The sequence below is a fragment of the Orbicella faveolata genome, unplaced genomic scaffold (assembly GCF_042242905.1).
Source record: "Orbicella faveolata isolate gen_17 unplaced genomic scaffold, um_ofav_v1 contig_46, whole genome shotgun sequence".
Lineage (NCBI taxonomy): Eukaryota > Metazoa > Cnidaria > Anthozoa > Scleractinia > Merulinidae > Orbicella > Orbicella faveolata.
Genome location: NW_028301576.1, coordinates 2797501 through 2820834, shown reverse-complemented (window position 1 = coordinate 2820834; position 23334 = coordinate 2797501). Strand labels below are relative to the sequence as shown.

The following is a 23334-nucleotide window of genomic DNA, read 5'->3' as shown; positions in this document are numbered from 1 at the left end:
TCAAATGGCTGTTTTTTTCGTGTTCGCCAAAGTGGGCAAAGGCCGGCTTTCGAGTTATATTGAAAGATTTTGAAATAAACAAAGCTTTATCTGTAGTAGTTTGTTTCGTTATTATATAAAACAAATAGATTCCATGTTGCCGTGCGTCTGTTCAGTAGTAGATCACAGAAGACGCCAAAATGTGGTAAGAACATCAGTGACACACTCGGCTATCGCCTAATGTGCCACTTTTTTGTTCTTACCACATTTTGACGTCATCTGTGATCTATTACTGAACAGACGCACGGCAACATGGAATCTATTTGTTAAATAGCAGAGCTTCAGGACTTCATAGTTTCTTAGCTCCTCTTGCCACCACGGGCGGCCCAGACGCTGTATACGATTAATACGTGACATTATGCTGTTGGCGATTACGTTACAATTTTGGCCGTTTATAAGACAATGTATGAGAATGCTTCGAAAATTACTCTAAATGCTACGTGTAGAAAATAATTTGAATAAAATGGCTTACCTTATGTTTGCATTGCGTTGTTTTAATGTCTCTGGGTTCCTGGAGGTGGTTTAGAGCCATTTAGGCGAGTTTTACTTTCTGGCGGTTTGCCTTCCCCTAAAGAGAAACGAAAGGCGGGCGACCCACTGGCCCGACGCCCGCACTCAAAGCCCTGTAAATTCCACAAAAATGGTCTAATCTCGTCAGAATTGTCTCATGGTAGCCGCCGATAACTCTTCTTCCCATTCGGTTTCTCCCAAGGTTTCAAAGTTTATCTTAACCGCCCGAGAATCGCTGGTTTTTCAGCTCTTGCTTTCCATTTCGGCTCCATTTCGATCCGTAACCGATTATCTTGGGCACGGGATTTGAATTTCTAGCTTAGCGACCTCGCCATCGTGACAAAGTCGCCTCCAACCGTCGAGAGACACGGGGCATTGGTCAGTTACTCGTTGCCATCTCTCGCTGCAGTTGACAGTGCTTTTAGGCGCTAAATTCAGCTGAACATTGTTTGTTCCTTGTATTTTTGCAGTTAACAGTGCTTTTAGGCGCTAATTTCAGTTATACACCGCGGCACGATGCAGTTTGCATAATCAAAAAATGCCCCGTGCCTCTCGACGGTTGGAGGCGACTTTGTCACGATGGCGAGGTCGCTAAGCTAGAAATTCAAATCCTGTGCCCAAGATAATCGGTTACGGATCGAAATGGAGCCGAAATGGAAAGCAAGAGCTGAAAAACCAGCGATTCTCGAGCGGTTAAGATAAACTTTGAAACCTTGGGAGAAACCGAATGGGAAGAAGAGTTATCGACGGCTACCATGAGACAATTCTGACGAGATTAGACCATTTTTGTGGAATTTACAGAGCTTTGAGAGCGGGCCGTCGGGCCAGTGGGTCGCCCGCCTTTCGTTTCTCTTTAGGGGAAGCAAACCGCCAGAAAGTAAAACTCGCCTAAATGGCTCTAAACCACCTCCAGGAACCCAGAGACATTAAAACAACGCAATGCAAACATAAGGTAAGCCATTTTATTCAAATTATTTTCTACACGTAGCATTTAGAGTAATTTTCGAAGTATTTTCATACATTGTCTTATAAACGGCCAAAATTGTAACGTAATCGCCAACAGCATAATGTCACGTATTAATCGTATACAACGTCTGGGCCGCCTGTGTTGCCACACGCTTGCGAGGAATTTGTCAGTCTATCGCGACCGAAAAGCAAAACAAAATAATTGCTAGTTTGAGTTTCGCTTGAATTGTAAGCAACGCTTGATGTTTCATCAAGGCTTAATAACTTTACGTCCGTAGATACTGCTCAGTTTTATTCGTGTAAAAATCCAGTAAATTCTCTGTTGTCGATGAATGAGAGCGCCTGCCGATGCGTGTTTTGTACAGTCAGTAAACATGACAAATTGTACTTCCGCCGCACTTTCGTGTGAAAGCGTACATCGGACTCAAACAATAACTCAATAGTTTTTAAATATGTTTAAGATTGATAAATGTTTGAGAACACATTAAAAGCTAAGCTGAAAACATGTGAATAAAGCAGAAATGATCAGCAAAGTTACGATGACGCTTTCTTTAATCAACTTGGAATAACGATTTCGATTTTGTTGATCGAGTTCTCAAAACTCCTTGTCTATTTTCATTTTCGCAGTGTAAAACTTCACTATGCTTATGTTGAAGAAACACACATGATGTTAGTAGCCTTTTTTGCGTTCGTGAAATTTGTTACAGCATCTCAGCTCAAAAGATAACGAAAGAAATCTTTGTCAAGATTTGTTGACAATTGAAAACACCGAGTCGGACTTGAAAGTGCACGAGCTGCACTATGCAAATGAGCTAATTGTACGCGTCAGACTTTCCTTTCAAAAACTTTTGCAAACTCATCAAACAAGCAGAAACAATAAGAAACCATCAAAACAGGTTTTGGTTATGATTAACCATTGTCTGAGAAACTCACAAATTAACTCGATACCAGAGTAGAGCGTTTTCTTGCTATATTCTTAAGTCAGAACAAACGCAAAAACATACGCGTAAGCTTACAACTAGCGTGAGCAGATCTTATTATTCATTCCCACCGCGAGATTGAAGTCTTGTTTTCGACCCTGAAAAACCCACCTTTTCCGTTAGCTCAGAGCATAAAACTACATGTAAGCGCCCTGGTTCGTATTACCTACCTTATGCCCTGCCATCGCTGTGAAAAATACGCAAGAGAATCTCTCCGGCAACTCTCACCATTTGATCACGCAACGTGACAACATCCACGCGAGAGCCCCCGACATGTACGTGAATCCGCGCGGAAATATGACGTCTGGATGGCGCAATTTGTTCTAAAAATAGAAAAATTGTTCCATATCATAGGTGCGCGCGAATCCCGAGACTTACGGTCTCCGTCCCCGATTATGGCTCCTGGTTCGACTCAAGAGTTGCACATGGTGTGAGTCATTGTCACCTGACTTCTGCACTTCTCGCGTACTCTGTATACGCATACTCTGTATAACATCGAGAGAATATGAAGGAACGACGAACTTTGCTTCAAATGGTCATTTTTCCTGAGATAATCGTCCCATTATCCCATGACGTGATATGGAAAGGTTAAGAGATAAGACGAGACAATTACACGTAGAGGTCTCTACCAAAGGACAACACACGTCTTCCAGAAATATCTTTTATTATCACCTTATCACAGGAAAAAAAAACCCTACCTACTCCTCCCACGTTTCCTTATTTGCATGGTTACGCTACGCTTCTCTTCAGCAACGTGACGTAACGAGCCAAATGAGGGCTGTCTAGAAGACCTACTCATCTCCAGGCTTTCCAGAAGCTGAAGGAGATGCACACGTGACAAAAATTCAACAACATAGTCTGACCTGATTCGATGAGATGTTGTTAAGCAACACGATTGTAGTCAGTGACACCACACTACCCTCCTAAGCAGACTCTCGTTGGGCTCCTCACACAATCTTCCTCAGATTGCGTGACGAGCCCAAAGACCGTCTGCGAAGGGGGCTAACACAACACCGACCTAAGAGTTTTCTTTTTCAAGAATCACGGACAAAATCTAAAGATGGTATCTCTCAATTCAATTATTCAAATATTCCTTAGCATAAAAAATATATTATTTAGTTGTACCTACAACAAGTATTGCTAATTTGACCTAATTTGACTATCAATAATGATGAAAAAGCAGTTACAGTAGAACCTCTTAAATTAGGACATCAAAACGAAGTGTCTGTATTTCGAGGTGTCTGAGATTGTATGACTGCAACACATGTATTCATCACTGTATTCCTTCAAACTATCCAGCAGACTGCACTATTCTGGTCATCCTGGCAAAATAACGCATTTAACCAAGCCCAGCTGTGGGTTAGTGCTGTAACAATAAACTAAATAAAACTGCTTTCTTGCTCGAATACACAAGGCCACGCAACGATGGCCATCATTAATTTGCTATCAGATACAAAGCGCGGGCTTACGTTAGCAGAAATATCACTGGTAATAAAGCTGTGTTTATAATTGCATACAGACCAAAAAATACTTTCCAAAGGCCGCGTTTTATATCTCATATAAATGTTGTTGTATTCATCACACGTTTTCTCCCTGATGGCAATCCAATCTCCTTAGGTTGCACTCCAGCAAAAAAAAAATCATTTTACAAAACATTAAAGTAAAATCTTCCGTCAATCTCTCTCATATTTTTTTAAAATGTTTTCCCCATATTCTATCTTTTTCTCCACGAGTTTGCAGCAGAACGCATCTTGACAGAAGCAGCCTCGGTTTCACGCACGGCCTGTCTGACAGCTCCCATCAAGTTCTCAGCACATCCCACAAGAGTTTCCGTGGCTTCCACGTCCGCCTTGGGATCTAAGAGAAAAGAAAGATTAATACATGTAAAGCGCTTTCCCAACAATATTTGAAAGCAGATTTTCCCGCATTAACAAGACCTTTTGGCATACTCTGTTTGTTTTTTCTGATGATATTTTTTGCTGCTTCAGCGGGGCATAGTAGCTTGATTTACTCGGTAGTTGAGTAACAACGACTGAGCTTAATTCTATGATCTTAGAAGATTTTTTTCCCATTAAAAAAATCTACGATATAGCAAGATCTGTCGCAACCATTGACAAAGAGACAGTAGAATTTCACATTTTTCATTCTCATCTTCATTCCTTAATGGTCTCTGCCCTTTGGAAGTTGAGGAAATCTAACAAAATTAAATAAACCGCTTTAGGTATGATTTTAAGCTTCTCGATATCACTGTTCAAAATCAAAGATGAAGATGTCCCTTGCGAAAGTTAAGCAAACCTTAGAAAAAGAACACAAACCCGCACTAAAGGTGTCATTTAAGGTTAGGGAAAAAGCGTCTGAAACAAAGCACTCTCTGCATCTTTTCATCTTCATATGGCAAGACATTCATACAAAGAGAATCAAGATTACCGTCAGCTCCGATCATTGTAGCTTTCACAGTGGCAACAATCTTCAACTGGGTGCTAATTGTTGGTATCCTTTCTATTGTTTGGGTCAGTGTCTGAAAATTAACACACAACAGCATGAACAAAGAGGCTTCTTGTTTACATTTACTAGTACTCTGTCGACTAAGTTGGTTCTAATAACTAAAAAATCAACCAATCAGATTGCTCCATTGCCGGTTCAATATTCTCTAAGTATTGGACCGGGCACTGTCCCGGGCACTGTCCCGAATGATCCTGTACGATCACTCTTAAAGATTTTCTGGTAGTTTTATGGCTTTTGAAAGAACTTGTTTTCACATAAAAAAAAAAAATTCTTTTCTTTTTCTTCCAACTCTATTTCTCTTCTGTTTTGCGAAAACATCAGACCTTCACGTGACTATACGCCTAATTGCGCGCTTGAACTTTGAATATTAAAAAAAAAATAAACAACATAGAGTGGAACACCAATAAAATAAAAATAATATATGTCAACAACTACTGGCACCTTACAAACGACTTATTAAAGACATAAAAAGCCGACTTATGGACGAACCTCAAACAGATCGACTTAACTTGACCAACAAACGGATCGAAACTTAAGAGAACCGACCAATAAGATAAGATAAGAACCTTTATTTATGTGTCAAATGTATTTAGCCCTTGCGGACTAATTAGGGACATGACTGTTAACAAAATTGACACGAGCCTTAACACCAATACCATCACTGTTAAACTGACCACCTGACTTTCCAGCCTCTAATATCTTTCAATCAATCTTTATTTTCGTTCCTCAATTCCTCAATTTCCTCAATTCTCAAGTGCTACGAGGTCGTGCAACAAAGTATTCGCAACTGTACCCTTCCATGGACTCACCTGACTGACTCTCTTATCTGGACAATCTTTTGCAATCTTGGAAGAATAAGCAGACACTTCTTTGCTAGCCGCCGCTATTTCTTTAGCAAGTGCTATCAGCTCTTTCTTTGAGCGCTGAGGTTGACCTTCTTCAGCATCTCTGGAAGCAAAGAAATATTATTAGGAGATAAAACCGAACAGGTTTTTCACTTCTCAAAAACGACTTCTGCCACTCACTCCATTAACTGCAGATTGCAATGCTATGGGTAAAATTTGTTTTTATGAAATGGGACAATTTGCTAACAAAGGGACTAGACATGAGCTTTCCACATTTTCTGAAGAAATGCCGCTACTGAAAAATAAGCAGCGGTATTAGTTTTCTCAGGTAGAATATTCAAATTTTAGTCAGGATTTAGATAGCACTCCGATTAAAACTCGGTTACATCATGTTTCTTAGTTATTCCACTGACAAGGACCGAGGCAACATTTCACCTCATAAACTGTGACATCTTAGCAAAGAGTATGGCCATCTTTTTAGCAGCTTGAATGAGTACATTTCCTTCCTCTTCCCATTTGAGAGCCTCTCGGTGAAGATGATGAGCTGCCATCTGGAAATAGAATCAACAGCTGTATAAAGAAAAGGCAACTGTGCTGTGCTGTGAACTTACTTACGCGCCTTACCGTAGATTAGCACTGACACGTCTCCTATCAACTGTCTGTTATTAATATCCCCGGGTTTATTATTCCGGCGAGAAAAATCGCCCAATAATGCCGGCTAAAAGCGGTGGCCGAATATTTGATGAATCAATCACAAAACCACTGAGAAAAGCAAAAAGTTTAGCCACCCCAAAGTAGCTAAATTAAAGTTGCAAATAGGTAATAGAACAGAAATCTGCAATGGATGACACTATATTATAGCACGCAAGTGGTAACTTGATTTTCCGTCAGATAAATTTAATTACGGGATCCTTTGAAGATCCACGAAATAACGTTACGAAATAAAAACCCACGTGAAACTAAAGGACTTTAAGGTCATGCCTTGAATACTCGCTTACACCCTCCCTTCCGGTATCCACAATTTAAGGTACTCTTTGGTAAACTTACCGCCATTCTGTTGTCCTCCGGTGGCTGCTCCAAAACCATTTGAACTTCTTGCATTTCGTCCGATGGGAGGGGTGGGCGTGGTGGTGGTGGTGCAGCGGATTCTTGAGGGAGGGGTGGGCGGGGTGGAGGCACTTCTTGAAATGGTGCTGTAGCTGGGATAAACGAGAAAACAAATTACTAATTGACAACACCTGTAAAAGTTTCCTGTTGTAAAATTACAATCAACAAATAGTGATTGAACCAATCGGAATTCAAAACGAAGATCTGAGCCGGCGGCAAGGGCGAGAAGAATCACGTGAGCCAAATCACCTTTGCTCTGGTCCTCAATCTGATTGGCCATTCATTGGCTGACGAAAGTTGCACGGCGTCTTTCGAAAAGCACATAAAAAGACAAAAAACTACAGTACAGAATTTTCATATTATAGAAGAACGCTTCGTAATTCGTCTCAGTAACCCGTCTCAATAACCGCTATTACATTGTTCTTGCCTTTGACTGAAAGGAAATGTTTTTATATCGCTAAAATGATTCATCGCTCGAACAGAGCTCCATGAAAAGCTTAGCACAGTTCTTAATTCACGATGTGCATTCTCACCGATGTGAAGTCCTGAGATATCAGGAGGAGGTGGAGGGAAATCTTCTTCCTCTTCAGTTTGTGACGGACCAGTTACTATCACTCGTACCCCAGATACAGCATCTTGGAGCTGAAAATGACAAGTGAACAAAACTTAGCAAAACTTCGCTTTCAGTTAGTTGAAACATACAAGCTGAAGCGTCACTTTTCACGCTTTTACATCTGCTGAAATACTCCCACTTCACGATAAAGAGATTAGCGATTCACTCCGGCCCCTCGTAGCTTTTTAGTTAAATTGAATGTGTGATCTCAGACACGTTCCTTAGAAACCTCTGTATGAAATCATCGTAAAAATGTTTAAAAATGTTAAATTGACTACGACCTGTTAAAAATATAAAAACCAAACAGGCTGGCATTATTCCACATTACCTTCCTTGTAGACTCTCTTAACTTTCTCTGTGCTTTTCTGTCCGACGGATTTGTTGCAACAGCTTTCGCATCAATAACCAGTGGTGTGATACCTGTTTAACGTACATCAAAGACATCATTCAAGCCGTTGTACAACATTTTTACGATAACTGCAGAAATTCTCGCGCGCTCATTGGCTCATTTTCATTGTCAATAAGTGGACTGACAAATGAGTTTGTAATTTATGCGAAGCATCAACGAGCGAGAGCGGAAAATTTGACAATTTGTTACCGTAAAAAACAAATTGACGTCAGTTTTTCATGTGTCTGTCCTGTTATTGACAATGAATTTCGTCATAGCATTGTCAAAGTAGTCTGCGGATCCACAGCTACTTTGACAATGTTATGACGAAATTCATCATCAATAACAGGACAGACGCATGAAAAACTGACGTCAATTTGTTAATTACACCAATCCTGCCTAGCTACAAATTTGCTGCACGCGTCCTGAAGACACTAAAAGAAGTTCTTGCGCGTCTCTTGTTTTTGAACTGTATTGTACATAAAACACTTACACTGTCCAAGATTTTCCTTCGCCGCAGCCATCTTTGCAACATAGTCGGGATCTAATGAATTCTCCATCTCTGCTTCTGCAACATCCACCACTCTCTTGGCTCGCCGAGCAATGTTAGAGCTCTTTGAAATCACCAACTAACAAATATACAAATATCACGACATGTTTTATTCACAGCTGAGAAGGAACATCAAGAAATATGGCAAACCCCCCTGGGGGACTCCCATGTGAAAAAGTCGGAGATGCTCGTCGGGAAATTTGGATTAAACCTCCAAGAGTAATCAATTCACGCGTGGCTCGACATCATTTGATCCGTAAAAGATAAAGACAGTGCTTCTTTATTATTATTTCTTTGAGTGCACCCTAAAAGATGCTTTGAGGGCTACAAATACTGCTGACATTTCGTCGTGAACACCTTAAGTGAAACCAAAATCCGTGATTTACACCCCTAAGCGAGACAACGAGGATTCCCACCCCCCCCCCCCCGGGAAGGCAATGTGACGTATTGACTCTACAAACAAGTGTTCTTAGGCTTGAGTAAGAACACCATATGACCTACAGCAATGAAAATCAGCAACCTCATAACATAGATATAAGAAACAAACAAAAATCAACTGAATTCACTTGTTTGCAATTTCTGTTCTAAAAGTAACAAATTACTTCATACCTGTGGATTTCCTTGTTCCATTGCAGCATTGCACATTTCTGCATCACGATTAATTGCCTCTTCTGAAAATAAAGTTTTGAGAAAACTATTCTTAAAACGTTTCAAACTCAAATTAAGACACTATATGAACGAAATCAGAGAGAAAAAAAAAACAATGCTTCCATCAGAAAACCTTTTTCCCGGCTTTTTGAAACTTAGACCGTGTTCCACAAACTATGGTAGAATTGAGGGGTGTGTTCAAAACTCGAAATGGCGAAATGACGAAATGGCACTATGGTTTGCCTATTAAAATAGCGCCCCGGTTAGCCTGAATATCACTGACTCGACAATGGTTAGCTCTCCATGGTTGTAAGGATTAACCCTTACAGACACCCGTATCCACATTGACTCTTGGCCGTAGTGCCACTTCGTCATTTCGCCATTTCGTGTTTTTAAACACGCGTTAGAATTGGCTTTGATTTTCACACTCAATTTCATGTACACCTGATCGGCACACATACCGTCATGGGGTTGGGAGATAAGTTAAGTCAAAAGACAAAAAAAGACGGCTTGGGACACACCGGTATCGATAGAGTTCATACAACATACCACAAGCTTCAATGAATTTAGCAGTGTCTGTTGCACTGTCCACCAGATTAGTCAGGCCTTGCATCTTGTCTTTCCAAATGTCGCGCATATTTTCAAAATGGACCGACACAGCAGGTGCATCTCCAGGTGAGTATTTGCCGTAATCCAACAGAATCTTAGCCACATGAGAAACTTGTGGAGTCCACTCTTTCACCTGCCAAGGAAATAGTCAATACTTTCAATGACATGATTAACTGAAAATAGAAATTTTCCTACACGAAACTGGCCACCATAAAATTCTTTTTTTGCAAGTTCAGAGGACTTAATGGTACATCAAGGGGTGTAGTAACTGTGGTTGGCAGGTGACGTTCAACTGCCGAGAAAGTTCAGTATCAGCAGCTATCTCAATCACTAGCTGATAACAATATTGTTCCTTTGCTACATCCTTCTACAACAAAACACGCTGACCAAACAATTTTAACAGCCGTAGTAACCTAATTGAGCTAGGAATCCATGGACTTTTCAAAACATTCAAGACAAACAGGGAGTTACGCTATCTGATAAAACTTAGAGATTCACAAAATACCCTAAATCCTACTAACAACAAATCAAAGAGGATAAGCTAATACAAGTTTTGTTGAATGAATGCCACTATCAACTATAAGGTCGATTAGGGGTGACGAATGGTCTTTCAAAAACTCTGGGTCTCAAAATTTTAGTCGAATTTCACAAGTCTCTTAGCTGGTGTCGTATTTTTTAGCGGTCATGGGTCTCTTTTTTTCACGAAAATGTTAAGGAAGACTTGACGTCCCTTGATATATTGAATTTTAATAACGCAACTTTCAAATTTGCGCCGAGAAAAGGTTAATCCTAAATTTCCCTGAATTGTCTGAATTACACAAAACGTATATAATTTTGGCGTTAGAAGAACACCTAGCTCGTTCTAGGATATCACGACATACTGTTCTAGTCGAATTTCCAGTTCCAGTTCGTTATTGCAATTAAAAAAGTTCAAAATGTCTTGGGCTCACAAAGAAAGAAGCTACTCTCGCAGTTACCATTCGCCACCACTATTCTTACTTATGGACAACTTGCGCCGGTCAATTCAAAATGTTATCATCATGGAAATGTCACATATTGGTCGGAGTGTGGGAGATTAGAACCAAGCGGAGCCATATTGGCCTTAGCTAATACTATGAGAAATAACTGCTATCTGTAAAGAGAATTTGTATTTTGAGATCAGGGCTTTCAGTGGAATATTCACCTCCTCTGCATTTTGTCGTATCTGATCCAAGAGTCTTTTGTTGGTGTTTCCTCCAGCATTTGCCAGTTGAATTGCAGTGTCGGCGATTTGGTTTGCTTGGTGTTCAAAGGCACCTGCCTTAGCTTCAAACTCAGCTTCCCGTCCTGGTGCATCTGACCAACAGACATTCAAAACACAAATTGTAATACACTGTGAAATCCTGATTTCTTAAAGGTCCCCACAACTTGACCAAAAGACATTCCGGACACGTGTTTTTTTCAACTGTAATTTCTTTCCCCAATATCTTGAAATCACAATATCTTTAAACAGTTTTTGTCACGGATGATAAAATAATTAATTGCAGAAATGCTCCTGTATTTGGAAATTTAGCACGTCATTTGGGCACATTTGAATCTAGTGAGTTACACATAGCTCTCATGAGTCTCCAACAGCTCAGTCAAAGTGCATCTGGTCACTGCACAGAAGGCCATCAGGGTTTAACTCCCACTGGGAGAAACCATGATATCAATGCTTTCTTAATGTGTATATTGATAGTCACTGCTCATTTCAATTAATTAAAAGAAGAAAACACATATTTTGAGCAACTTAACATCAATTTGGTTTTTTGAAAAAGGTGAAAAGAATGGGTGAAGGGGCCCAAGAAGAAACCACAAGGCTTATAATTAATATTAGATCCCTTGTTACAATACTAGTAAAAAGAATTCCATGGATTAAATGAAGCTAAGATTGCTTGAAAATGTACGAATATCTCAAGGAGCAGTATAAGTTGTTCATTATCACTCAGTTTCACCTGGTGGAGCCCGGGCTGCTTTCTCTAATTGCTTCAGATTTGTTGTGGTGTCCATGAAATCTTCTGCAACTTGTGCAACAACTGCATTTTGCAGTTTGTTGTTCAATTCCTCTAGCTTTCTCTCTATCTTTTGTGCAGTAGCAGCTGCCTGGGGAGAATTTCCCTGTGAAATAGTTTTCATTGTTCAAAACTCTTTTACAAAAAGGTTCAGTGAAACAATAGCAGAAAGGTTGGACGAATTGGGACACATAGCTAGTGCTGCTGCCAACATAACATGTTTTTGTGTACAATAATTTCCAGAAATAATTCAAAATAGAAGTGGATATCCTCCTCCATTAGGTCAAACCCCTCCCTCCTAGATTCCTTGCTTTGTAATGCTCCTGACCCCATGTAAATATCCCCTGCAGAAATTACACTCTTCCCTAGAGATCTTACTACTCCAGGAAAATAATCACCTCTCTTGTAGCTAATACTCCTCCTCAAATACAATTTATTGTGCTCCTACCCACAGATAACACCCCCTTAATGAATTTATACCCCCAGATACCAGCTTTCTTATAAGCATAATGCCCTACCCCACAGCCAATTCCCATCCCCCATAGATAACGGTACCCCCCCCCCCTACAATAATGATACCTACCTAGATAATATTATCATCCCATAGAGGATATCCTTATGTTATAGCTAGTACTCACCCCCACCCCCCAAAGATAACACTCTTCCTATAATCAATACTGATTCCCATAGATCCTACCACATTTAACACACTTCCCTGCAAATTATCAATTAAAAGCCACAAAACAATAAGTGAACATACCATTCCTCTTCTCATCATTTCAGCAAGTTCCTTGGTAAGTTGATCAAGTTCATCACAAATCTGCAAAATTACACTCCTTTCTGGACCAGAGCATTTATCTGCTACTGCACGGCCCTCATCGATGCATTCTCGAATGGCCCGTTCACCTAAGCAAGTGACATATTAATTATTTACTAAGAATTTTAAAACACTTTTCATAGCCATCCTCAAGAATGCTTGAAATATTTTCTCCAGGGATACTAGTTCCTGATGGATCAGAGCTGCAAATTACAGTATGCACTTACTAGAAGAACGACCATACATATGCACAGGACACCCACCTAAGCCAGTAGGGTCTGATGATGGATTGTTCATCCACTGGTGTACCTGATCCATCTTGCCAACAAGGGTGTTAGCTGGTCGACGCACACCAGACTGCTCTTGTTGTAATATGGCATTTTGCATTTCTGAATTTAATCCTTCAAGCTGCTGGGCAACTTCCTTGTTAAGTCGTTGGCCTTCTGGAGAAGTTCCCTTAAGAAAGATTTTAAAACCGTCAATACATCACCCCTCATCATTACTGTTTGCTGGGAGGCTTCGTGCCCCTAGAGTTTGTGACATGGACTACATATTGAAATGTAAAGGGTTCAAACCTGGCTAATCTCGCACAAATTACTCTGCTATGACAAGGTTAAGATTAACACTCTAACTCCCACAGAGTGCCGTGTTGCATAAAATGCAATTAGATCTCAACATTTGGTCAAGTTATATATATCAAATTTGAACAGCAAAAATCTAATCCAAGAACGTTTCTTTGGATAGATCTGTCTTTTGAAAGCATAAAACATACTCCCCCCCCACCCCCTTCCTGTAATGAGACTTGATTAATCACCCCTACAAGTTTTCCCACGTTTTTCTCTTGCACATTTATGGTCAAGTAATATCTGACAATAATAACCCACCCTTTCAATTCAAACTGTGTCTTCCTCTATGGAAAACTGTTTGTATAATTTATGGTATCCCAATAATACAAGATACCTTTCAAGTGGTATACTGTATGTTGTGGTCTTTGGATCTAATACCTTACAGTTTTGCAAATTTATTTGGTATTCCCCACTGGAGGGAAAAGGTTAAGTGTCAGCACTGAAGGGACATCTAGATTTGTGGACTCAGGTATATTAAGGAGTGCGTCAGTTGTTATTTAGTGTAAAACGTCCAGGGGTGGTCTATCTGGAGAACCATGCATACAGAAGGCTTCTAACTTAGCTATGGTAAACGACGGCTCAAAACAAGTTTAGTTAATAGTGTTGTTGCCACGGCAACCAATCACGTGACCAAATAACAGCTCACTTCCTGTTTAGATTTTAAGGCCTCTGCAGACAGGGAAGAATGGTACTTATTCAGTATTTTATTATGTAGTCTGACTACCTACCCAAGTACTATAACCAATGTAATTGGAATGCATGTCCAAGTCACGTGACCAAAGAACTGTCACTAATGTAACTTTATACACACTATTTAAAGAGACTTTCACCAAGGTTTGACAACCGTTCCAATTACAATGGGTACGGTTCTTGGGCAGATAGTAAAACTACAGAACATTACGCTGATAAAGAAACGTTTTCCCCTGTCTGCAGAAGCTCTCAAAATTTAACCGGAAGTGGTCTGTTATTTGGTCACGTGACACATTTCAAGTAAAACAACAACGTTAGGTTATCTATTAAGTAGAGATGTAACCTGCAGCCAAGATTTGTCCACATTGTATGAACCATATCCAAGATTGACCACCCCCCTCACTTTTTGACTAAGGAAAAGATGACCCAGCCCTTAATATACCTGAGGAGGTTTTTGTACTTTCAGACTTCAAAGAATCTGTTTTGTTGTCAGGCTGCAATTTAAACTCAAAATCAAGGAGCTCTGGCTTAGTCTGTGTACTTAAAAATTACTTTCACATGCATTTGAAAATATCTCTAACCTAAAGCCATTTTCATACTATTTACTTACATTTCCTTGCCTTCTCAACTCTGCCAAATCCCCCATCAGTCGATCAAGATCATCACAAACCTTCCTGATCCTTCCTTTATCAGGTCCCTGGCTAGCATCAGCAAATTTACGACCTTGTGCAATGCACTCTCTCACAGCTTTCTCACCTATCCAAAGAGAATGAAGCTTTGTTAACATCAGTAGCAGTCCCTAAAATAAACAGATTTGTATCTTTAGCACTTCGAATGAAGGGGAATTTTGCTCCACAATAAACTATTTAATAGTTGAGCACTTTTGTCTAACAGCTTGAAATATAGAATTTAGATGAAATGTCTTTGCCAGGGGAGAGTTACAGATGAAGTGACTTAGAATTGATGTTTATCCAGCATTTATTGAAAACAATGTCACCACATGGAGGCAACTCTGTTAAGAACTTTGCCAAAACAGAAAAAAATTTGTCATCTCAGGCTGGAGTAAGATGAATCTTTAACCCAATGCCCTGCCCCACCCCCTTGTGGTCAGTAAACCAAATGCCCCACTTTGCCATCTTGTAGCCAGAAAACACAATGCCCCACCCCACCCTCCTGTGGACAGTAAATGCAATGCCCCACCCCAATTATAACTTAAGGCGTATTAATGACTTCTCAAATGTATGGTACAACAGTAACCCTGGCAGAAATAGTGTCAGATAAAGAGGACCCATAGTTTGGAATTTAATACCTAAAGCCATCAAGGATGCTTCCTCCCTATAGCTTTTTAAACAAAAACTTAGACAGGCCTCAAGGATACTAGATCAAATTCACTTTGAAAAAGAAGCCTGTCAGATAACATCAAAACAAATGGACTTTCTGTATTTTGAAATTTTTGTTAATTTTTGTAAATTAAGTACTAAGTTTTTGTTATAACTAGTTTTTTAATTAAGTTTCTGGCAGGTCCCCACCAGCCTTTAGGTTGCCTCAAACAAACCTGCCTCAACAAAAAGTATATGTATGTATGTATTTGTATTGTGCTACTCGCAGGGACCCTTATTGTACGTATGTATGTATGTATGTATGTACCCCGCCCTAGCAAGGTCTTCACCTAATCCTCCAGCGGATTCTGTTGGTGTGTTGACCCACTTCATGGCTGGCCCCATGTTACTGTCAAAGAGAGATGCAGCTTTTTTCATGTCATTCAAGGGGTCATCTCCTCCCTCCTCTTCATATGTGGTGTACTGTAATACTCGGATTATTTCACTGATCTCAAATGACATCTTGCCAACAACATAATTTCTGTATTCCTGAGCCTCTGCAATGTTTTGACCTCCTGCAAAAGAATGTTTAGCCATTAAATTCTGTACGTACCGAATAGTTTAATATTATTAATACAATCAACTCAACATTTTAACCAATTTTGGAGTCATTTCCACAAACTTGCAAAGACTAGCTGGTTGATGGTGCTTTAATCTCAGTCAGTCAACTCTATTGTGGCAAACACACATGAATCACACATCCATGGCTATTATTGAAAACCCTTCCCAATACAAAAAATAAGTTTAAAGGTATATTGTGCAGTTCCAGAAAATACCCCCCCCCCCCCCCCCCACAGAAGGGATTGGAATTTTGAGGAGGTGGTTTTCAAAGGGGGTGGGGAGGTTCTGTAAGACCAAAAAATTTAAAGAAATGTACGAAACTCAATTGGAAGTTTCAGATGGGGGGGTGGGTCCCTTCAGTGGGTGAGGCATGGATATTTTCTGGACCTACACATTACAACAGTGTTTATTTTATTACAGGATAATGCAAAGCACACGCCAATAGATTACAACATGCACTCTGACTGACAAGTAAATCAGGATCAAAGGTTTAAAAAAAACTTGCTGTGTAATTTTGGTGGATTGAGGAATGGGAATTTCTTGGTAAGTGGCCACTACTAATCACTGGTCATTCAGCAGATTGCATTATAAACCGCACTCACAGTGATTGATAGATTACAAATACGATTGTTACACTAAAACTATTAAATAAATTTAACAACACATCCCACTTTGTTACAATTTGCTACCTCTTTGCACAGTCAAAACGTAAGTCTTGATAGCAGTGATCAACTGCGTTGACATGGCTTTAACGGCATTTAAAGATTTCTTTAACATGTCAGCATGAACTTGGTGAGTCAACTCCTCAATGCGGCCTTCAACCTTTTTCGCCATTTCAGTGATTCCTGGTGTTAGGTTCTTGACAAACGTCACAAGCTCTTCCATGCTTTCCACAATCTCAGCAACAGAGAGATATTCCAGAACTCCTCTACACACCTTCAAAATTTTACGTACCTCTGCTTCATCAAATGTTAAAAGTAATGCAGATGTACCAGAAAGAATTCCTGAAACAACACCAAGTAAGAAAGATGAATGATGAATAATTTTAGCTTGCCATTCTAAAGACCATTTTATATCAGTTTTATTTTTCTGAGGTCTTGTTTTTGTGTACATCTCTCTTTAAAGCAATCTAAAACTGTTGAGTTTCTCAGAGGTCTCGGCACAAAGGTCTCGGCGCAAAGGTCTTGGCACAAAGGTCTTGGCACAAAGGTCTCAGCACCTCTGCAAGCCCCAGGGGGGAATCCCATATAAAAAGGATGGGCATGCTTGTTGGACATTTTGCAAAGAACCCCTAAGAGATTCTAAAACAATAACTCCAATTCTAAAACAATACATTAACTCCTGTCATATTTTTTCAGCTCAATACCCTAAAAGGTACTGCAAGAGCTCTGCTGTGGACCTTTTGAGGCTGAACACCATAATTAAGCAGTACCAAAACCGCTTTTTTAACCCCTAAAAGGTGCAATGAGCATCCCCATCCTTTTTATATAGGACTCTCACCCCCTCCTCCCCCCCCCCCCCACCCCCTTGCTACCCTGGGCTGCAAGCCTCAGATTTTAAAATTCCAAAAAAGATTGTACAGACAAAAAATATTTCTCTCAAGACATTTGCAGGTCATCATTCACTTTGCAATAAAGGGTGTCTAGTACATAACTGCTGAAATTGAGAAGATTACTAATTTTAGTAGAGTACATGAAAGCTTAAGCTCACAAGAACTATATACTGTACCTCTGGCACCATCAATTAACTTCTTGCGAGCTTCAGATGACAGAGGATCTCTTCTCAGAATCTGAGAGGCTTCCACAAGAAATATCGAGGATTCCTCAACTCTTTTAAAGGCAAGTGGCATTTCTTGTTTGAGGATTTGATCTTTGCTGGACGAGGCTGTTTCTTTACCCACCTGAATGAGCAAAACAACAAATTATTATTCATAATTATTATTATTACTTCACTTAATATAGTACACCACCTAATAAGAGACCAAGTGGTTGGTCAGTGTAAAACACAGACTGCAGAATGCGGACTACAGACCAGGGAGAAAATGCAAACTGCAGACTTTTTAAGCATATTTGAATGTGTTATTTCAATTATCGAGCACTCACCATAAACAGGATTATTCAGGCTAATTGCAATGAAAGTCTGGATTCTGGTTTAAGCCTGAATATCACTCAGGTTAGCCTACATAACGCTCAGGTTAATCTGTTTATGGCTAGCTTTCAATGATGGGAATGGTAACATGATTCAGTTAAAATAAATGTCCAGTCTGCAGTCTGCATTTTACCCTCAGCATTCTACCCCCACTCTGCCATCTACATGCAGTCTGCAGGCTGCGTTTTACACTGACCGCGGTTGGTTGGCAGGCTCCTCCAGTCTGTAGCTTACAATAAATACACAGGTTGCCTTATCAACTGTGATCAAAAGAGTGGCATATTATTGTTATAATTTGAACCACTGATAAGAAATACTGACCTTGACAAGATTTTCAACAGCTGCTCCAACAGCTTGTACAGGAATAGCCAAGTCTGGCATTGCTTTACCGTCTTCAGCTTCTTCATGAAGAATAATTAATGTGGAGACCTAGATAGCAAATTTATTTTAACATCAAAAGCAGAACATGACAAAAAATTATCACCATTTAAAACTTACGTTCAGTACAAATTTCACTAAATGGTTGTAAGAAAGGCCAAAATACAAAAAAAAAATTCTCATGAGAAATTGTAGTTAATTACTTCAGACAAACAACACAGCACTGCTCCTGAAGAAATCTTGAACAGTAGCAAAATTAAAGCCGACAATGACCTTTTGTTATTGTAACAACATTTGTATTTTAGCTGCATTGACTACCACTTGAAAATAAATACCCTAATGTTGATTTTAATCACCTTAAGCTGGGTATGTTTTGTATAAGAACAAATCTTCTAACATTAAACTTGTGTTACATAATCGTTTGAACTCCCTAGTAATCAACAAGCTAAAGCTAATCAAATCACGAATCAAAACATCAAGCTTACGTTTCATTCACACGGCTAAGCCTAGTCTGCTTGGCTCGACAATTTAATTAATTGGGTCCATACAACATGCCGGCAACACCCTGTGATTTAGCCAAAACTAGCTTAGTATTGATTTGATTTTTCTTTCAGAAATCCGTGATCGCTCATCTGCATTCAACTTGGTCGCCGGGAAAACCCGATCAAGGATTCGTGTAAACTTATACTAGATACAAAGAACACTCAATTGGTTCGAAATATTGTTTACTTTGAATAACAAAAGGGTCTGAGACCCTGAAAAGTAATCCAAGATTTAACTCACAAAATTATGTAACTACGAACTCCCAAGTTTGTCCCTACCACCAGCCATATTACAACACGATGCACTTTGCTTCTCACAGCTTTGCGGTGCGAACGTAAAGAAACGTGCAGGCGGAGCAAATTTTACGGTAACCCAAATTTTTCGTCTGTCACGGTCCTCGAAAACCATCGGATTGTTTACAGTATTCGTGCACAAAAATTAAACATAAGGCATCGAGATCAGAGCTTTCAAGACATTCCTTTGCAAGAAAATATTTAAACTTACAAAGGATTCCCGAGAAATGGTATTCAACGAACAGTTGGTACGGTTGTCAGGTCTAAATGTAATGCACATCATGCACACAAGATCTGTCCATTAGAGAGAAGAACGTATTTACTCTACCTGCTGAGCCACAGGTTCCAATATTGACTCGATGGTTTTAGTGTGGAACACGGGCATTTTCAGCGCTGAAAAGCTGATTCCGACTCCAGTGCTGGCAGAAACAAAGTAAAAGGGAAATTCTTCCGAGAGAAATATTCGGGAAGTGTACACACCTTGGAACACCCAGCCCCGCAAAAAAATGTCCAAGTCGGGAAAGACGACCGCGTTATTCCCAGGGGTAGGTACAGCGGATGTAGCCATCACTCGTCCCAGACCCTCGCGTAGACTCTCCGAAACAAAGAGCGTCAAAGATGGCGGACGAAGATATCGAGATGGATAATTTTTCCGAAGGAAGGGCTGAATCGGCCAGTGATTTCGCCGGCGAGGATGAAAACGAAAAGGTAATTTAGCTACAGTAGTCTTCCTTTTCAATGCAGGGGTTTTTGGGGGATTGGTATTTGAGATAATGTATGTTGTTTGTACTTATTATAAACTAATTGAACATAAACTATGACAGGTTGAGGACAAATTCTTGTAGGCTTGGGAATCACGACAGAAAAACTTTGTACAAAGAAGAACTATCTGAACCAAATTTCATCATTTATTTTCTTGGAATCATTTGCGGGTTTTTGGTGTTAGTTTGCCGTTATAGACAGAGGTTTTCAGTTATCAACCTTTTAACCCAGTAAAAACACATGCTGCAAACTTGATAAAATTATGTCACTTTCTTTACAGAAGTCCATAGGAATGCGCGTACAAGCCTTTTCAGATCAAATTCATTATTCGCTGAAGGGAGGGCTAAACATACAAAGTATATGTATTTGTGAAATAAACACAATAGAATGTTACTTTGGTATACACAGCACATGGGTTTGTATTCTTTAAAATAATAGAATTGATGAATAAATCAGCAGATGATTTATGAATACTTTTACTTGCCTTGTGGGTGGCCTCATGGTTAGTGCACTTGTCTCCAGATCAAGCGGTCCAGGTTCCTACCATTGTGTTTTGTTCTTGGGCAAGACACTATATTCTCACAGTGCCCCTCTCCATCCAGGTGTATAAATGGGTACCAGCAAATTTAATGTTGGGGGTAACCCTGCGATGGACTAGCATCCCATCCAGAGGGAGAAGAAATACTCCCAGTCGCTTTATGCTATAGAAACTGGGATAAGCTCCGGTCTGATGGGTCACTTAAGTTGTATGCAGACTTTTGACTTGTCTTATTTGTTGTTTTAAATGAGTTGTCAGCAGTAAATCATTTTGAATGGGATTGCACAATGTAAACAAACTTGGCTAGATATGTTTTCACATGTTTGATTTTTTTTACATTGGTGAATGGTTTTTTTTTTTTATTGATATGTTTTAATATGGTATTATATCCCATAATTTGGTTCTTCAGTCCATTATCGTATTCTGTACCAAATGAAAATTTACTTTAAAGGGGCTAGGTCACGCAATGCTAGGCAATTTCAGCACTGATCAAATGGTCATAGAATTAACTAAAATATCACAAAAACGGCTCAAAACCATAGAAGAACTCAAACAAAACACAGGAAAGCCAAGAAGGGACATGGATGGACAAAACTGGAGAGGATTAAAATGGATTGCATTTGGGTAAATTTGTAAAACGTCGGCCCACTTGTTTTCAAATTTATATCAGTTTATATCAAAATGTCACTTACACAGGTGGAAAATCATTCTCAGTTGTTATGTGGCCGTGATTTTGCAAATGAAAGACTTTTGCTCTGCCAATTTGATGTTTAGAGCTCATAATTAACAAAATTAAACAAATTACCTAAATTAGCGCGACCTAGCCCCTTTAACTAGCGATTCAAACCAACTTGCACTCTGATAACTAACTACAGAGCTACTAAGAAGACAAAAAATGTCTCCAATATTGCGACTCATTGCTGTGTTTACACATTTGTAGATGGATGCATATGACACACTGGAGAGTGAGCCTGAGATAAGAGTGGACAGAAGCCTGACAGACAGTGACTTACTGATTGCTTTAGCTCAGGTGTCTGAGAATAAACACATGATGCCTGGAAATGGGCACATCAAACCTGACCTGAGTATGAGTCTAAATAGCAGTCTTGGTAGCCTTGGTAGCAGTCTGAGCAGCAGTGGATTGCTTGTTAGTAAAGGCAAGGAATCTACTGGTTCAGTGCCGAGGAAGTCAGCTAGAGGAAAACGAAAATTAGACAGCAGTCAGCAATTGTCTTCATCTAAGAAATCAAAGAGGTGAGTGCTAATGTTATTGACAAAGAATTGTTCAGTTTAACAACTTCAAATAATTCTGATTTGATGGACATTTTATTAATATCAGAATCTAATGGCCAATTCCTTCTATGATATGCACCTACAGGGAATCATGGTAGTTGTATTCATCAAAAAAATATCCAGTCTAAGATGATGAATACAACTACCATGATTCCCTGCAGGTTCATCTCATAGAGGGAATTGGTCATTGAAATCGTCCATAATGGCAGCTTGTACTCAAAGCTGTGATTGTGAGATTAAAGACCCGTACAGTGATTTTTAGGATGGTGCTATTTTTCTTTTTTGCTAGCGACGTGCCTCCATCGCAGAAACTACCTCCACATGGTTATCCTTTAGAACATCCCTTTAACAAGGTTTGTACCATTTTGAACTTCTTTCTTAGTAAATTCAGTTAATACTCGCATCATAGTACATCTGAACACAAGTGCTCAGTATGTTTTGCATTTGTTTCAGGATGGCTATAGATATATTTTAGCAGAACAGGACTCAAATGCTCCTTTAGCAAACATGGATATGGAATTTTGGGCAGGAAAACCCATCCCTGGAGATCTTTACAGAATTAAACTGCACAAAGAAGTTCTTCTGTCCATGAATGATAGAGGTTTGTAGAAATGTCCAGAAAGCCTCCAACCCTTAAAATCTCAGCTATTCAGCAAGCATGGTCTCTTTACTCTCTCAGGAATAAACAACACAATCTTTGAATTTTGCACACTGTGCATGTATACATGTATGTTGTTTGGTTTAAATTTGTTGATAGTTTGAAATTTTGTTTTTAATGATAATGACAATTAAATGTAAGAGGCCTTGAAAAAAAACTTGAATTTCCGCTTGCCCTTTGGCTAAGCAGCTCTGAATAATTTTGCAAGTGTTAGTTTGCTTTTTTTAAATTTTGTTGGCAGACAACTTGCCTGGGGCAAGTGAGAATGAAAAGTTACTTTCCCACTAGGAAAAACTACATGTACTTGTACCAGACAACCACACAACACTTGTTTTGAGTCCTATATAAGAAAAAGAAAGGTAAAAAATAAGGGGGGGTTAAAAGGCTTCATTTTGTTTTCTTGTTCGACAAAGTTCATTTCAGTGAGAGCCTAATGCCTTGTATAAATTGATGTTTCAGCTCCTCAACTGAAGTTATCTGAAGATAGGTTATCAGTTACAGGAGAGAAAGGCTACTGTATGTTACGAGCCACTCATGGTAATTTTTTATATATTTAATAAATATCAAAGAAACTATCTAAAAGCTAGTTCAAAAGGATTTGAAATACAGCTGTAATTTGAATTAAAACTGTTTTGAAATCAATTTTTGCAGGAGTGTCCAAGGGTAATTGGTACTTTGAGGTGAGCAGAACACAAATTCAAGTTTTTTTTTTGTCTTACATTTAGTTAATTTATTTTTAAAAAACATGAAATCTTTTTTCAGTTGGCTGCCACTGAAAAAGGTATTTTGATTTGTTTTAAGCTGGTTATTATTATGTGGGAGGCACGGTGGCCTCATGGTTAGTGTGCTCGACTCCAG

General features: G+C 39.4%; 2 protein-coding genes and 1 long non-coding RNA gene across 3 annotated transcripts in view; 2 read left to right on the top strand and 1 right to left on the bottom strand.

Annotated features, from left to right (window-relative positions):
* The first annotated feature begins 1056 nt into the window (after nt 1–1056).
* Nucleotides 1057–16363, top strand: LOC149097967 (uncharacterized). The gene is made up of 2 exons (XR_016203767.1): nt 1057–1501; nt 16284–16363. It is a non-coding gene; the product is annotated as an uncharacterized LOC149097967 (long non-coding RNA).
* Nucleotides 3143–19793, bottom strand: LOC110057518 (vinculin-like). Its single transcript, XM_020764109.2, has 20 exons — nt 19554–19793; nt 18333–18440; nt 17592–17763; nt 16553–16867; nt 15593–15817; nt 14534–14679; nt 12871–13063; nt 12551–12696; nt 11734–11896; nt 10944–11095; nt 9701–9893; nt 9113–9174; nt 8447–8582; nt 7894–7985; nt 7486–7594; nt 6893–7044; nt 6281–6396; nt 5810–5948; nt 4923–5013; nt 3143–4352 (listed from the first exon to the last, which is right to left on the bottom strand). Exons 1-20 carry the CDS (start codon nt 19791–19793, stop codon nt 4210–4212), a joined length of 3093 nt encoding a protein of 1030 aa, XP_020619768.2. The 3' UTR covers nt 3143–4209.
* The window catches only part of LOC110057512 (set1/Ash2 histone methyltransferase complex subunit ASH2-like), an 8337-nt gene continuing 4765 nt past the window's right edge, over nt 19763–23334 (top strand). The window contains exons 1-6 of the mRNA XM_089278024.1: nt 19763–19933; nt 21466–21779; nt 22108–22171; nt 22272–22419; nt 22936–23013; nt 23128–23156. Of these exons, the coding sequence (XP_089134150.1) occupies nt 19844–19933; nt 21466–21779; nt 22108–22171; nt 22272–22419; nt 22936–23013; nt 23128–23156 (723 nt within the window). The 5' untranslated portion in view covers nt 19763–19843. The remainder of the gene's footprint in view (nt 19934–21465; nt 21780–22107; nt 22172–22271; nt 22420–22935; nt 23014–23127; nt 23157–23334) is intronic.

Bases quoted from the DNA above. Each gene is read 5' to 3' on its own strand.
- LOC110057518 (XM_020764109.2), bottom strand. From the start codon at position 19,793: ATGGCTACATCCGCTGTACCTACCCCTGGGAATAACGCGGTCGTCTTT. The intron at 9,894-10,943 runs GTGAATATTCCA...TTTCCTTGGCAG, and splicing joins TACGACAAAATGCAGAGGAG to GTGAAAGAGTGGACTCCACA. The intron at 5,949-6,280 runs GTGAAATGTTGC...CTTTGCTTCCAG, and splicing joins AAGATGTCACAGTTTATGAG to AGATGCTGAAGAAGGTCAAC.